The sequence below is a fragment of the Schistocerca cancellata genome, chromosome 1 (genome assembly GCF_023864275.1).
Source record: "Schistocerca cancellata isolate TAMUIC-IGC-003103 chromosome 1, iqSchCanc2.1, whole genome shotgun sequence".
NCBI lineage: Eukaryota > Metazoa > Arthropoda > Insecta > Orthoptera > Acrididae > Schistocerca > Schistocerca cancellata.
In genome coordinates, this window is record NC_064626.1 from 188526741 (window position 1) to 188544398 (window position 17658).

General features: G+C 42.3%; 1 protein-coding gene across 1 annotated transcript in view; it reads right to left on the reverse strand.

Moving 5' to 3' along the window:
- LOC126162381 (EGFR adapter protein-like) overlaps positions 1–17658 on the reverse strand; it is a 1239193-nt gene that overhangs the window by 426176 nt on the left and 795359 nt on the right. Inside the window, exon 4 of the mRNA XM_049918894.1 lies at positions 7106–7186. Within this exon, the coding sequence (XP_049774851.1) occupies positions 7106–7183 (78 nt within the window). The 5' untranslated portion in view covers positions 7184–7186. The remainder of the gene's footprint in view (positions 1–7105; positions 7187–17658) is intronic.

Genomic DNA, 17658 nt, shown 5'->3' on the forward strand with positions numbered 1-17658 from the left:
CAATATGTACAACAGCCAAGGGGGACTAATAAGAGTGGACGACCAAGAACGAAGTGCTCGTATTAAAAAGTGTGTAAGACAAGCCTTTCGCTCCTACTGTTCAATCTGTACATCTTGGAAGCAATGATAGAAATAAAAGAAAGGTTCAGGAGAGGAATTAAAATTCAATTAAAATTCAAGGTAAAAGGATATCAATGTTGCGATTCGCTGATGACATTGCTATCCTGGGTGAAAGTGAGGAAGAATAACATGATCTGCTGAACGGAATGGTCTAATGAGTACAGGGTATGGACTGAGAGTAAATTGAAGAAAGACGAGGGTAATGAGAAGCAGTAGAAATGAGAACAGTGCGAATCTTAACATCAGGATTGATTGCCACGAAAAAGATGAAGTTAAGGAATTCTGCTACCTAGGCAGTAAAATAACCGATGACGGACGGAGAAAGGTTGGATATCAAAAGCAGACTAGCAATGGAGAGGTCTAATAATATCAAATATCAGCCTTAATTTGAGGAAGAAATTTCTGAGAATGTACGTCTGTAGTACAGAAGTGTATAGTAGTAAAACATGGACTGTGGGAAAACCGGAACAGAGGAGTGTCGAAGGATTTGAGATGTGGTGCTATAGACGAATGTTGAAATTAGGTCGACTGATAAGGTGAGGAATGATGGGGTTCTGCGCAGAATCGGAGAGGACAGGAATATGTGGAAAACACTGATAAGGAGAAGAGACAGGATGATAGAACATCTGTTAAGACATAAGGGAATGACTTCCATTGTCCTAGAGGGAGCTGTAAAGCTGCCCAATGTCGCATCCAAATGCAAAACTGGCTGCCGAGACTACTCTTGTAGGTGCCGAAAAACAGGGCTCCACTGCTTGAAGTTCTGCATCAACTGCGATACAGTCTGCGAGAATGTCAGCCACCTCGATTGGTAAGACTTGGAAGAAGCCGTGTTGGAAACAGAGGAGGAGCAGGAAACTGAAACGAGAAGTGCTAGAGTTGAAGATAAAGAGTATTTCATTTTATTACTTTTAAGTTTTCCCGTTGTGAAATCTCATGACTTAATTATTTTAAGAAACACTGTTTATCAGTTTCAACTCTAATTTGTTACAATTACTTTTAATTATAATAATTAAACGATTATCTACGTATTATCTAGTGCAAACTGAAATTAGTCATCTATTATCTTACGTAGCCATAACATACCAATATATATTCTCATTTGTCAGACGAATCTAGTAAAGACGAGGGCAGTGGAGCATGACGTGCGAAGTGAATGAAACATGATATTTTCAATCTGCAGCGGAGTGTGCGCTGATATGAATCTTTCTGGCAGATTAAAACTGTGTGGTGGACAGAGACTCGAACTCGGGACCTTTGCCTTTCGCGGGCAAGTGCAACTGAGCTACCCAAGGACGACTCACGACCTGTCCTCATAGCTGCAGTTCTGCCAGGTATAGCAGTGAATGGCCAAAGGACCCGAGTTCGAGTCCCGGTCCAGCACAAAGTTTTAATCTGTCTGTAAGTTTGAAGGAAACATGTTTCAAATTTCTTTAAAATTATTGAATTAATAATATAATATTACGATAATAATTGTTAGTACCAAATTCCAAATAGTTATTATGTCATTTTCATAAGTCATTGAAATACCTTTTAATCGTACGAGTGATGAGAGCTTCCATTTTGTCGTTTGAACGAACTTCATAGCATAACGAGGCGCCCAAAATAACGCTAACTTCAACATTCACTACTTGCCATATATTTGGTCTGTCGAGAAAACGTCACTCAGAACTACTTTGTGGGAAATTCTTTAATTTCATAAATAGACAAATTTATCGAAAATTACGTCGTTTCCGAGTTACGAAAATTGTCGTAGCTGTTTTGTAAAAGTAACAGATCTTCAAGCGCTAATGGAAAGCACTGATGCTCAAATCGTTATATACACTGAACGCTGGCTAAAGCCGGAGATACGTTCAGCCGAAATTTTTACGAAGGACCTATTGTTTTTTAGAAAGGTTATGTTAAATGCAGTTAGTGGTGGCGTATATGTTGCGATTAGTATTAGTTTATCTCGTAGCGAAACTGAAGCAGATATTTCGTGTGAGTTAGTATCGCTACAGATCGTTCTTGACAAACGGAATAAAATAATAATTGCATCCTTTTATAGACATCCCAGCCGGCCGGAGTGGCCGAGCGGTTCTAGGCGCTACAGTCTGGAATCGCGCGACCGCTACGGTCGCAGGTTCGAATCCTGCCTCGGGAATGGATGTGTGTGATGTCCTTGGGTTAGTTAAGTTTAAGTAGTTCTAAGTTCTATGGGACTGATGACCTCAGCAGTTAAGTCCCATAGGGCTCATAGCAATTTGACTTTGAGACATCCCAACTCTGATGAAACAATTGCTGAAAGGTTCAAATAAAACTTGAGTCAAATTTCAAACACGTTCCCGACTCATTGAGTTATAGTTGGTGGTGACTTCAATTTATCCTCGATACTTTGCCGAGAAATATTGTTTTAATCCTGAAGTATACACAAAACGTCGTCCGAAATTGTGCTAAACGCATTCTCTGAAAATTATCTCGAGCAGTTAGTTCGTGAGCCCACTGGAATAGTAAGCGGTTGTGAAAACGTACTTGACCTCATAGCAACTCAGATGATAATTCGCTTGATGCCCCTGAGAGGCAGTTTCCACTCTTTCTAAACTAACAATGCAAGTGTAGTCGTGATGACTGGGTGTTGTGTGATGTCCTTAGGTTAGTTAGGTTTAAGTAGTTCTAAGTTCTAGGGGACTGGTGACCATAGATGTTAAGTCCCATAGTACTCAGAGCCAATGCAAGTGTAGACCAGATGTGGCTTGAATTCAGAGAAATACTGTCGACAGAAACTGAGAGATTTATACCAAATAAACTAACAAACGGAGCTGACCTCTTCGGTACACAAAACGGGTCAGAACACTATTTCAGAAACAACGGAAAAAGCATACCAAATTCAAACAGACGCAAAATCTCCAAGATCGGCGGTCTTTTACAGAAGCTCGAAATTTAGGACGGACTTCAATGTGAGATGATTGTAATATTTTCCACAACGAAACTTTGTCTCAAAACCTGGCAGAAAATCCAAAGATATTCTAAATAAGCGTGCTAGGTGCAAGACTCAATAAATGCCTTCTCTGCGCATAGCACTGGAAATACTATCGACGGCATTGCTGCTAAAGCATAGTTACTAAACACAGCTCTTCGAAATTCCTTAGCCAAAAAAGACGAAGTAAGTACTCGAGAATCCGAATCATAAACAGCTACCAACACGGGTAACTTGGAAGTAGATACCCTCGGAGTAGTGAAGCAACTTAAATCACTTATTAAAAGCAAGTCTTCCGATCCAGACTGTACACTAATTAGGTTGCTTTCAGAGTAGACTGTATACTAATAAGGTTGCTTTCAGAGTATGCTGATGTAACATCTGCAGACTTAACACTCATATACGACCGCTCCCTCGACGAAAGGTCCGTACCCAGACTGGAAAGCTGCAAAGGTCACAAGAATATTCAAGGAAGGCAGTAGGAGTAACCCACTAATTTACAAGCCCATATTATTAACGTCGATCTGCAGCAGTATCTCGGAATACATATTATGCTCGAACATTATGAATTTCCTCGAAGAGAACGTCTATTGGCATCCAGTCATTACGGATTTAGAAAATGTCGACGGTCTTCAAAGGTTTTGAATCTCATTTTGTAGCACTTGATGTGTATTAATGTCACATTTTAGTCTGTTTTATTTATTTTAACATCAGGAAGTTAGTTTTCACTTCAGTGAGACCCTTGGCATACGAAAACGTTACTTGACTGGCAACGTAGTTTATCTTGAGGCATAGCGTGTACATTTCGCGTGGTTTATTGTTGTATGGTTCAAATCGCTCTGAGCACTACGGGACTTAACATCTGAGGTCATGAGTCCCCTAGAACTCAGAACTACTTAAACCTAACTAACCTAAGGACATCACATATATCCATGCCCGAGGCAGGATTCGAACTTGCGACCGTAGCGGTCGCGCGGTTCCAGACTGTAGCGCCTAGATTCGCTCGGTCACTCCGGCCGGCTATTGTTGTATGCTAGCCTCTTTCACCATCTTCGATATGCACCTTAGTTTTGGATCTCAAGATAATTTGTTAACCATGTTGAAACTGTTTTTCTAACTAAAACAGTCTCGTCAAAAGGGTGATTTGCCATTATACTGGTGTGTTTGGCCAACGACGTCTTTCTTTGATTATGCTTCATCTTTTCGCCCTCATTAATCGGAAAAAAATGTTTTTGTTTTCAGTTACCATGAGTGTAATAACCATTATTTGTTCTGTATTTAGTACAGAAGGTTTAGACTCTGCTGATGTACCACCTAAGTAATAAAATTGTGATTCTACGTTATGAACCGCAGACAAGTATGTACTGCAAACAACAATGAAAAAAATATTAGAAAGGTCTGATAGTCACCATTTTTCAGCAGCATAGTTCACAAACGGCTAATATAATAGTTTGGCACTCCATCGGATATCAAATATGACCTGAAATCCTACATATTTAGGCCAATGTGAACAATAGCAACTACAAGGAGGTTTTATAGGCTTCACAAGATTCCATGATAACTACCGTCCCCAGTGGAAATGAGGAAGAATTGGAACACCTGGTGAATGGAACAAACATTCCAGTGATATCAGACTGTGGACTGACACTTAATCAAAGAAAGGCGAACGTAATTATAAGTAGCAGAAACGAGATTAACGATAATTTAACACCAAAACCAGGAACCTCGAAGCAGAAGAACTGAAGAAATAATGTTGCATCTGAAACGAATGATATAAGAGGATATAACAAGTGGACTGTTGCTGGTAAAGAAGGCATTCCAAGCAAAAAGAAGTCTACTAAATGCAAAGACAGGCCTCAATTTAAGGTAGAAATTTCTGGAAGTGTACCTAGGACCTGAAAAACAGTACTGAAAGAAGGTGAAACATGGAATATGAAAAAATAGAGACTCGAAGCATTTCCAAGTGTTGTACTGCGGAAGGATGCTAAAAATTTTGTGAACTTTGAAGATAGGTCCTGCGCAGAATCGACGAGAAAACCAGTGAAAAACGCTGATTGGAAGAAGACACGTGATAGAAGGACATGTGTAAAGCCAACGGGGAATAACTTGTCGCATATTTAAAAAATGCAGCGTCTGAAAGGCAACAGTACAGCAGCCAGCACGAATAAGTTTTCTACATAGAACTCTGAGTACGAAGGAGACGCTACAGGAAAGGCATTGGTTTGGGCGTTGGCCGAAAATGTTATGTAGGCTCACGATATATCACGTGAGCTCACGTGGAGAACCGGAAGGTATGGTAGTGCGTTGGCAGTCACCATGTATGGTCACACAATACCCCGAGGGCGGAGACCGGAAGCACCAACGTGGCAGAGGCGATGTAGCCTACCGCACAGTATAAAGGCAGTGTCCAAAGAGAGAGTTCAGAACAGACAACGGTCCAGAAGGGAAGTCTGTGTGGCTCAGTCCCGGGGCCTGGACTTTGAAGTATTCGCTCTGCCTCTGCTCGCGCTCATACTCAGCGTACCTTTCATAGGACGTTGCAACCAGGAGTAGTGCAGTCAGGAGTAGTGTAAGTCGTAATCCAGTTCTTGCTCAGACGTGAGATTAGATGTTGTAGTTACTCAGGTCTTGTCTATGTTCGATTATTTCGCGACCGAGTTCCAAAACATTTCCAAATTTCCAGTCAGCCATCTCCACGTTAGCTGACTGGACAAGCCTTCTCCAGTCTCCAATGTCACTGAACGTCTAGACCACTCGCTGGACGCGACAAACTTCCATGTTACCAGAGGGAGCTATAGACAGAGGGAACAGGGGAAAACAGGGACTGGAATATTTTACAGAAATAGTTAAAGTGCTACTCTGAAATGAAGAAGTTGGGGCAGTTCTTCAGGCGTTTCATACGCCACATTTCAGGAACGTAATGCCAGGATGCTCGTCCATATACGGCGAGAAATATGCAAACCATCTTCCAACAAGATTGTTTGGCACTGCCTACTCAGCCAGCCAGCCCACTTCGTGTACATTGTTATTCGTCCACTTAATTGTTGCATTAAAAGGAAACAATCACATTGCTCACGATTCAGCACCGTACGGTGGCTTGCGGAGTATCTATGTAGAAATAGATTCATTTCTTCCTATTGCAACGCATAAGTGGACGAACAGCGAAATCGTGTATAAATGGCGCAGAGAGATTTATCCCCACGATCATATCCAGACTCTCTCTAAGTCTCTGACGCAACGCTTAGAAGCTCTGGTTCTACAGAGTTCGATAGCATGCTTGAATTTCAAAGTTCAATTTCTTGTACAGTTCTTTAATTGTTTCATCCGCACATTTCAATACTAGTGAGTTACTTCCAGTAAAATGCGTTACTTCTACTGCATTACGTCTACTTCTGATAAGCAGTTTGTTGCAACCGGTACGTATTTCGGTGTCTGAGCTGTATCCATCTATATCTACAATTTTATTTAACAGTTCCACTCAGTCTAAATGTAGGATTCCTATACCAAGTATGTTCGGATTTCTACTATCTGTGTACAAAAGATAATCTTTACGATGATCAGCACACATCACAACAGAGTACACAATAATATGTAATCTTATTTTGAGGAGACAACAATTTAAAACTTTTAATTTTTTTTCAAAAATCATGATTTGGTGGAACAGCTTTATGTCTCTACTTTATTAAATTACGCACTACCAGTTCCACAATCAAAACACCATCCTCAAGCATTAAGAACGGCATTAATCAATCGGTACAGCAACAGACCACCTCAAGCATTTGGAATGACAACTGATTATAGCTGCTCAGCCAGTCATGATTTTTATATATCATAATATTGTAGCAACCTTAAAATTTTCGCCCCTAGGTGCGTATTGGGTCTGATAAACGGATCAAGAACGTATTACTAACAACACAGCTATACATAACCATGTCTTAAGTTCCACTGGAACTACAAAATTGGATCACAATACGTTGACACAAAGGAAAAACCTGTCATTAACGAGCATATTACAAGAAATAGACTTACCCTCATACGCAGTAACTGCGATCTCATATACTCGGCACGGCTGGCGTGGTCCTGTCCCGACACGGGAAATGAACCCATGTACTGCAACAGAAAAGACAATATTAATAACTTCAGTTACGTGAAAGCTACGCGACTGTTTTAAGCAGAGAAATTATGTTACTCCATAGCTATTAAGAAGTCTCCATTAGTATACGACTCGTTTCGTTACGTGCTTCATGTAATAGTACCATGAACATCTGATTAAAATTTCCTGATTCACATACATAATAATGAAAATTATAAGTAGTTAAAATTGTAACGACTTAAAAAACAAAGCTGCAGTACATATGCATTACGAGTATGCTTCGGTGTAGACACTCAGAAATGTGTATACTTACCTGGTGTACATATTATTTGTTATCTCACCTAAATACACATAACTCTGCTTTGACATACTCTTTGTAAACAACATTGTGTGCTTTACTTGTTGGGTCATGAAGAGATGTGTGACAGAAGAGTCCAAACTACATATTCTGATGCGAAAAATCAAAATTCATGGAGTTTTCAGTTCAAAGCAAGCAGAGTGTGGTGTGGTTTACATTTTGATGACTAGTTAAGTAGAAAATATCATCCACAACTAACTTCTCACATTTTTACCTTGTGACATTGGAAGTTTCAGAGAGAAAAAAATTACTGAGAGATCAAATTTTGCTTCTTTTCATTCAATGATGTCATAGGGAATTGTATTCTAGAATAATTTATTTTTTGTTAGAAATTTTAACCAAACAAAAGCGTTCCATAGTAACACTATTAATATTTTTAATTACAATATGTGGTGTACTGTGCCCAGTTAAGGAGTCAGGAATTTTATCAGCAAAGCAATACAAATTCCTCAGCAGAAGTTTCTTACACTTACAACAGAACACAAGGAATACTGAAGTGGATAATAAAAACGCTGGAAAAAAATGACCGTCGCTACATTTCATTAAAACCGACTACCATCATACTGTTACTAAAACTGGTCATTTAGCCGACGATATACATGCCTACCACTTAGAAAAGCGAAATTTAAAAGTAAACAGAAACAGTTCCATATGGGCATATCTTACTACATATAAGAATTTATATCCAGAAATTTTAAGCTTGTGAACTGCGAAAGCATTAATCACTGCCATGTTAAGTCGCCTGGAAACAGTCACAACACAGTCATATGTAAGACCAAATTAAGTTATTAATGTGAAAACTGGATCGTTGCACGCCATTATCATACATGGTCAGCAGCTTGTTAGCGTTGCTGACTCTCGATCACTGGACCTCGGTTTCGATTCCTTGCCTCGTCCGCTCGGGGCTGTGTGTGGACTTGTGTTGCCCTCATCGTCATTTCATCATCATCGACGGGCAAGTCGTCGAAGTGGCGTCACACAAAAAGACCTGCGCCATGCGACCAAAAAATCCATATAGGGCCTCCCAGCCAGTAATGCCATACGCATATTTCATATTATCAGGCAGGTGTGGGTGTGCAAGTGACTCATGCAGCACGTTAAAATTAACCAACTGAGGAACTTACTACCTTTCAATGGATGGCTCAGGTTTTTTTTTTTTTGAAGGGGGGGGGGGGAGGGCGAAACACCTGCTGCATGTGTTTATAGAGTCGGTTGGGTAACAACGAAGACACTTATCGCTAAAAGCTGGATGGTAACTTCAGTTGTCTCTTATTAATCTTTTACTAAGCAAAGTTTTGAACTAAGTGACAAGCGTTTACTGAAAGTAAGACCTCCACACGATCAAAAACTATTCATCAGAATGAGATTTTCACTCTGCAGCGGAGTGTGTGCTGATATAAAACTTCCTGGCAGATTGAAACTGTGTGCCCGACCGAGACTCGAACTCGAAACCTTTGCCTCTCGCGGGCAAGTGCTCTACCAACTGAGCTACCGAAGCACGACTCACGGCCGGTACTCACAGCTTCACTTCTGCCAGTACCTCGTCTCCTACCTTCCAAACTTTACAGAAGCTCTCCTGCGAATCTTGCAGGACTAGCACTCCTGAAAGAAAGGATATTGCGGAGACATGGCTTAGCCACAGCCTGGGGGATGTTTCCAGAATGAGATTTTCACTCTGCAGCGGAGTGTGCGCTGATATGAAACTTCCTGGCAGATTAAAACTGTGTGCCCGACCGAGACTCGAACTCGGAACCTTTTTACCTTTCGCGGGCAAGTGCTCTACCAACTGAGCTACCGAAGCACAACTCACGGCCGGCACACAGTTTTAATCTGCCAGGAAGTTTCATATCAGCGCACACTCCGCTGCAGAGTGAAAATCTCATTCTGCAAACATCCCCCAGGCTGTGGCTAAGCCATGTCTCCGCAATATCCTTTCTTTCAGGAGTGCTAGTTCTGCAAGATTCGCAGAAGAGCTTCTGTAAAGTTTGGAAGGTAGGAGACGAGGTACTGGCAGAAGTGAAGCTGCGAGTACCGACCGTGAATCGTGCTTCAGTAGCTCAGTTGGTAGAGCACTTGCCCGCGAAAGACAAAGGTTCCGAGTTCGAGTCTCGGTCGGGCACACAGTTTTAATCTGCCAGGAAGTTTCAAAAACTATTCATCATTCCACAAATGTGTGAAACGTCTGATACCTAGCAATTTGGCAGTTCTCGTTGCCTTCAGTACTTCAGTCACGCGTTGATGTTCCCCTCGACAGCGAGAAGTGTCTTCACTTTCACGTGAGGTCTACTTGTGTTCTTCTTTCTGTGCCTTTCTTATTTCGTCTAGCGGCAGCTGCTGAATCTACACAGATATTTAACGTAAGACATTTTCTTTAAATACTTTGTACCTAAAGGGGAAAGTGCAAAATGAATCACAGCCGAAATCTAACAATAATGAAATGACAACTGCAACTGCAGTTAATTTATTGAAAAATGTGGGACGAGTTTGAGCTTCATGGAAGGCCATTATCCACAGTAGAAGTATTGTTGATTTACTAATGCGAACCATCATAAGAGGTACATATTTGCATTCGTCACTGTACTGTCGTCACAATGACGTCATTGTGACCATTAGGTATGAACTGTCGTGATTATTTTCGTACAAGCTGAAACAGTTGATGTTTTGGTATTTCATCATTTATGGTTTAGTGCGAATGTTGTAACTTCGAAGTTTCAATTAGTCAACGCCTCCTTTACAATGACCAGTATCTTACAAATTATACATCAGGCGCAGTTTATTAGACCATAGGTATAAATAACACAGCTGACAGGAAAAATACACTGGGCATACTGGGCAGCGCATCGGCACCTGGCATGACGGGAGCTAGGCACGTTTCATAGCATATATTGCGTGCATGTACCATTAGTTCAAGGCGGAAAAATTATTTATCACATAGTTCTAAGTGAGCTACCGCCAGATCAGTTTCTTTTCGTGACACATATTTTTGACTTTTATGAAAATAAAGTGTCACAACTGGGCCGAAAACGATCAGCATCACCAACAGTCGAATATACAGCGTGATTCCCTGATACAGTTACAAACTTTAAGGGACGATGGAGAAGGGTAAATGTATCAACTTGAGGTAACGAACCCCAGTCCGGAAACGACGGAGTCGAGTGTTATAAGCGATAATTGTTCTGATACCCCTAACAGTAGATCTCTTTTACAGCAAGGTCTTCGGTTTCCATATATTGGGAAGCGGTAGTATGGACCGAAACAAGAAAAAACTGTCAGTAAACATGGGCGCTAAAATGCATACCTTTGGAGCTATGAACTCTTCTTCAGTAGAACAGAAGTGTTCCACAGCAGCAAAGAAGAATACGGTCTCATAGCTCTCAAAGTATGTGCTTTAGAGCCCATGTTTGATGGACATTTTTTCTTGGATTGGTCCGTACTACATCTTCCCAAAATATGGTAAGTAAAGAGTTTGCAGTAAAGAGGTTCATTATCAGAGCAATGAGAACGATTTTCTCTTATAATTGTCGACTCTGTCGTTTCAGACCCAGGTTCCTTAACTCAGACTGATACAGTTACTTCTCTCCATCATTCCTGAAATTTTGTATAATCATCACAGTATTGCGCTGTATACAGCTGAGAGACAACAGTGGTTCAACCAGAGTCGGCAGGCTGCGTTACTGGGCATCGACTTGTCAAATGACTTGTGACTATGATTTCCCTTCCCTGGGTGTCACAGCCGATAGCACATTTATACCTCATACACAGGGTGAGTCAGGAGGAAAGGCACACAGTTTCAGGGGTGATAGTATTATTGATTCTGAACAAAAAATTTCATATGGGCATATGCCCTATTCCGAATGGTTTCCGAGATAGAACACACTTAATATCCCTTTTGTACGTTTTTCTTGAATAACTCGAAAACCACACCCTGCAGCGAAGAGGTGTCGCAGTACAAAATTAAACAAAATTAAATTTCGTACAAAATAGTTCCTATTCTTTTTTTTCTCTAGAACAAATGGTTAGTGCGAAGAGAGCGCGAGAATGTTGAAAAACTAGCTCGACGCGCATGCGCTTTAGCTTACGTAGTTTTTGTAGGCCAGTCTGAGGTAGCATATAGAGGTAGCAAGTTGAGACGAACAGTTTGATACGGGACACTTGTGGTCTATCAAGTCGGGAAACTTCCAACAAATCTAACGACTGCAAATTTTACGTGTTCACTCTATTTCACATCACTTATTAGTAGGGGAAGGGCGGGCATAACTATCATTTCAGTTTGTGAGTCCGCGTAGTGCTGTAGTCACACGGAAACTTCACAGAGCTGTCACAGAAAGCCCCCTCAGTTATGCATAATCTTTTGAAAAAACAAGATATTGCTCAGTCTCGCAGTCATGTTTGCACGGTTTCCAGATGTAATATCTCTCCTCATGCCTAATTGTGTTGATAAAGATGTTTGTTGACTACAAATTCCGATACTGATGATAGCTTATTCGTAGGTCGATGTCAAGTAATAACAACTTTTGTGGAATGGCGTCTAGACAAGCACAATTGCAATCCGGCTGCCAGTATACCAGCTCCGAATAAAAAAATCGGTGGAGGTGGCGTCGTGGTTAGCACATTTGCCTCTCATCCGGCAACACAACAGTTCAAATCCCCGTTCGGCTATCCAGATTGTGTGATGCCCCTATATAGCTACAGGCAACTGCGGGGATGGTTCCTTTGAAAGCGCACGACCAGTTTTCTTTCCCACCATTCCCTAATTCAAGCTTGCGCTCCGTCACTAATGACCGCGATGTCGACGGGACGTTCAACACCAGTCATAGAAATAAACCTGTTTCTTCCGTTTCTTGCAAAAGAATACATTGTCCATTGTAGACTGTATTGTGATTTATTAAAGTCCTGTTATTAGCACGATTTTAATACAGTACACTATAGCCTACAACGACAATGTATTCTTTTATTAAACACTTAGAGGATGTGGAACCCAAGAAAGCAAAATCTTCCGTTTTTGATGTTATTTATGTGAAAAAAGATCAAATTTAACTATAACACGCGATGAATCATAATAAACAAACATAATATTAATAATTAATCAAAAATGTAATATCCTAATTGTAACAACCAATACTATTAAATAATAAAAGTAATTACACGGATAGTGTACACATACAACAGCAAAGGAGAGTCCATCATGGAAACCAGGTGACATGGAGGGAGAAATTCAGGCAGTGACGGAGGCATGGGTTCCAAATCTGCTGCACCCATCTATCGAATTCCAATGAATACGTTGAAGAGGAGAATTTTGGAGAAAAATCTAAGTGCTAAACGCAACAGAAGGTACTTGGAGGGCGTCAGTCATTTTTACCTGAAAAGAAGAAAATTTTTCGGCCGTCTTTTTTCCGTAATGACAGTTAACAATCTGCGATGAGCAGCATTTGAAGTGTCCAAGACGAACGACCTTACACGCAGTATTAACAAGAAGACAGCAGTGGCTAGAAAGGAATGGATTGCTGATTTCCGGGAAAAGTTTTCCAACATTGAGATTGTGAATAGTGTAATCTTCTTACTAGAGAAGTTTATTTACAGAAAAACGGTTCAAATGGCTCTGAGCACTATGGGACTTAACATCTGAGGTCATCAGTCCCCTAGAACTTAGAACTACTTAAACCTAACTAACCTAAGGGCATCACACACATCCATGCCCGAGGCAGGATTCGAACCTGCGACCGTAGCGGTCGCGCGGTTCCGGACTGAAGCGGCTAGAACCGCTTGGCCTCCGAGGTCGGCTTTATTTACCCAGATCACCATAAATATACAGACAATAAGACCCGGAAAGTTAATTTGGGTTCTTCACATTATTTACATTCACTATGTTATACACCTGGTTGAAAATGACTTACAAGTTCGTGACAGTAATACTGGAATACAACATGGTTGTAGCCTCGATGACAGCTTCCATTCTTGCAGGCATACGATCAATCAGGTGCTGAAAGATTTCTTGGGGAACTGCAGCCCATTCTTCACGGAGTGCTGCACTGAGGAGAGGTATCGATGTCGGACGGAGAGGCCTGGCACGAAGTCGGCCTTCCAAAATATCCTAAAGGTTTTCTACAGGATTCAGGTCAAGACTCTGTGGAGACCAGTCCATTACAGAGATGTTATTGTCATGTAACCACTCCGCCCAGTCCGTGCATTATGAACAGGTGCTGGATCGTGTTGAGAAATTTCTCTTCAACAGTGATAAGCAACAAGGGGCGGCAAACATCAATGTAGGCCTGTGCTGTGATAGTGCCACGCAAAACAACAAGGGGTGCCCCGCCCATGAAAAACACGAAAACATCAGCGCCTCCGAATTTTACTTTTGGCACTACGGCACTACACACGCTGGCAAATGACGTTCACCGAGCACTCACCATACCCACACCCTGACATCGGATCGCCACATTGTGTACCGTGTTTCGTCACTCCACACAGTGTTTTTCCACTGTTCAAATGATCCAATGTTTACGATCCCTACACCAAGCGAGGCGTCATTTGGCGTTTACCGGCGTGATGTTTGGCTTATGAGGAGCCTCTCGACCATGAAATCCAAGTCTACTCACCTCCCACCTAACTGCCATAGTATTAGCAATGGTTCCTGATGCAGTTTGGAATTCCTGTGTCATGGTCTGGATAGATGTCTGCCTATTACACATTACGACCAACTGTCGGCGGTCTCTGTCGGTCAACAGACGAGGTCGGCTTGTACGTGTCCCTTGACGTTTGCACTTTACTGTCATATCGGAAACGGTGGACCTAGGGATGTTCAGGAGTGTAGAAATCTCGCGTACAGACGTATGACACAAGTGACACCCAGTCATCTGACCACGTTCGAAGTCCGTGAGTTCCGCGGAGCGCCCCATTCTGCTCTCTAACGTTGCCTAATGACTAATGAGGTCGCTGATATGGAGTACCTGGCAGTAGGTGGCAGCCCAATACTCATAATATGAAAAACGTATGTTTTTGGGGGTGTTCGGATACTTTCGATCACATAGCGTACGTGAATCATTGTGCACTAATAAAATGGCACAATTTCCCATGTGAGTAGATAAGCTTAAGATGACAATTTAACTTGCCGAAACTAGTTGTTGATATATTTATATTTGTTGCCATCTGGACAAATTAACTTCTCTAGTAAGAAAATTAAATTGTTAGAGTTCAGACATCACTACGCTTTTGACAGCGTCAGGCGCCATTTGAAATTATGTTCAAGTGCTCATCACATTGAGTTTGGGCCCGCGAACAGAGCGTAACTATTCGTGACGGCGAAAATAACTACTTGTGCAAAAACTGGGCCTAAAAATTTTGAATCACTCTACTTTTTATCGGTATCGGTAGAAACAACTACCAACATAGAATCTTTTCTGTAAATAGATCTTTTTTTTCTCTCGCTATACTATTTCAAAGTTATGACTGGTTTTCCCAATACATTTAGCCCATTTTTACTATGCAGCCATTACGCCCCACTAACTTGGACACAATGGTCACTTGCCCTTTATCAAACTAGAATGAAAGAAATCAGGCAGACTGTACTATAGTCTGACTTTACACGCTGTAATTTTGGATGTTCTACGTCAGCTGAATCTTAAATAAAAAATCTCCAAATGTTTGTGTGGTCGTTATTACTTGTAAACATTCAAACGACGCGGTGTACGCCAGATGTTCGCCACTAATCTTGTAATAGAACACTGTAGGGCTCTTTCTCTTTTTGTTGCAGACACACTACTGCATTTACGACGGCGTGTTACAGCTACTGCACTTCCTTTCGGTTAGGCAGTAACAGTTGTAAAGCGTGCTGCAGTCTTCCCTTACCTGCAAACTGTTGCATATGTGCGTATACTGTGAATTTAATAATCCTGATTGTCTTGGCATTTCGAGATCTGCAGCCGCTGCTCAAAGCCAAAAATGCCATAGACAGAAGAGAGGAGATGCAATTAGTGACGATTTTACGCGTTTCGCACACAGCGAGTATAAAACCGGGGCCAGTTACGTCCACTCCCGGTGCGGTGCGTTTACGACGCCGGGAGGGAGCGGCGATTACTTAAGCCCGTCTGCTGGTGCGAGATTCCCCCCACCGGCCGGCGACCGGTTGCCGGAGAGGTGAACGCGGCCTTTTTGCGCCTCTGCAGTCCCAGCGAATTTATTATCCCCGGCAAAACTGGCGCCGCGTCCACTGGCGCTTTTTGCCGTCGACTGGCACTTTGACATATTTCACCGCCCGTCCCACAATTTTACCCCCGCGCTCTTTCCGAACAAATACGGCGCCGCACACCACGGTGCCGTCGTAGTTTTGTTGGAGTCCCCGGTTGGAGGGGGGGGGGGGGGGGGTGTAAAGGTGTATCGCGGGGAGGGCGACAGAGGAACAGAGGTTTCAGTACGAAAAACCTTAACTCCACATCAGTACTAAGTAAGCCACCTTACATAGAGGCAAGTCCTGATCTAAGGGAGGAAGGGGGACAATTGGGGACGGGGGAAAACCGGGGTATCTGCCCCGGTCGGCAATTTCAGGGAGCGCCAAATTCATATTCAAGAAAAACAAACCAAATTTCACAAAGCGCCTAGCATCCGGTGCACGTTCTTCTATCGATTATTCATACCATTTTGAAACGCATACCAGTTGATTTTTAAATACATGGTGTTACAAAAGGCCAAACTTTCAGGAAACATTCCTCACACACAAATAAAGAAAAGATGTTATGTGGACATGTGTCCGGAAACGCTTAATTTACATGTTAGAGCTCATTTTAGTTTCGTCAGTATGTACTGTAATTCCTCGATTCACCGCCAGTTGGCCCAATTGAATGAAGGTAATGTTGACTTCGGTGCTTGTGTTGACATGCGACTCATTGCTCTACAGTACTAGCATCAAGCACATCAGTACGTAGCATCAACAGGTTAGTGTTCATCACGAACGTGGTTTTGCAGTCAGTGCAATGTTTACAAATGCGGAGTTGGCAGATGCCCATTTGATGTATGGATTAGCACGGGGCAATAGCCGTGGCGCGGTACGGTTGTATCGAGACAGATTTGCAGAACAAAGGTGTCCCGGCAGGAAGTCGTTCGAAGCAATTGATCGGCGTCTTAGGGAGCACGGAACATTCCAGCCTATGACTCGCGACTGGGGAAGACCTAGAACGACGACACCTGCAATGGACGAGGCAATTCTTCGTGCAGTTGACGATAACCCTTATGTCAGCGTCAGAGAAGTTGCTGCTGTACAAGGTAACGTTGACCACGTCACTGTATGGAGAGTGCTACGGGAGAACCAGTTGTTTCCGTACCATGTACAGCGTGTGCAGGCACTATCAGCAGCTGATTGGCCTCCACGGGTACACTTCTGCGAATGGTTCATCCAACAATGTGTCAATCCTCATTTCAGTGCAAATGTTCTCTTTACGGATGAGGCTTCATTCCAACGTGATCAAATTGTAAATTTTCACAATCAACATGTGTGGGCTGACGAGAATCCGCACATAATTGTGCAATCACGTCATCAACACAGATTTTCTGTGAACGTTTGGGCAGGCATTGTTGGTGATGTCTTGATTGGACCACATGTTCTTCCACCTACGCTCAATGGAGCACGTTATCATGATTTCATACGCGATACTCTACCTGTGCTGCTAGAACATGTGCCTTTACAAGTACGACACAACATGGGGTTCATGCACGATGGAGCTCCTGCACATTTCAGTCGAAATGTTCGTACGCTTCTCAACAACAGATTCGGTGACCGATGGATTGGTAGAAGCAGACCAATTCCATGGCTTCCACGTTCTCCTGACCTCAACCCTCTTGAGTTTCATTTATCGGGGCATTTGAAAGTTCTTGTCTACGCAGCCCCGGTACCAAATGTAGAGACTCTTCGTGCTCGTATTGTGGACGGCTGTGATACAATACGCCATTCTCCAGGGCTGCATCAGAGTATCAGGGATTCCATGCGACGGAGGATGGATGCATGTATCCTCGCTAACGGAGGACATTTTGAACATTTCCTGTAACAAAGTGTTTGGAGTAACGCTGGTACGTTCTGTTGCTGTGTGTTTCCATTCCATGATTAATGTGATTTGAAGATAAGTAATAAAATGAGCTCTAACA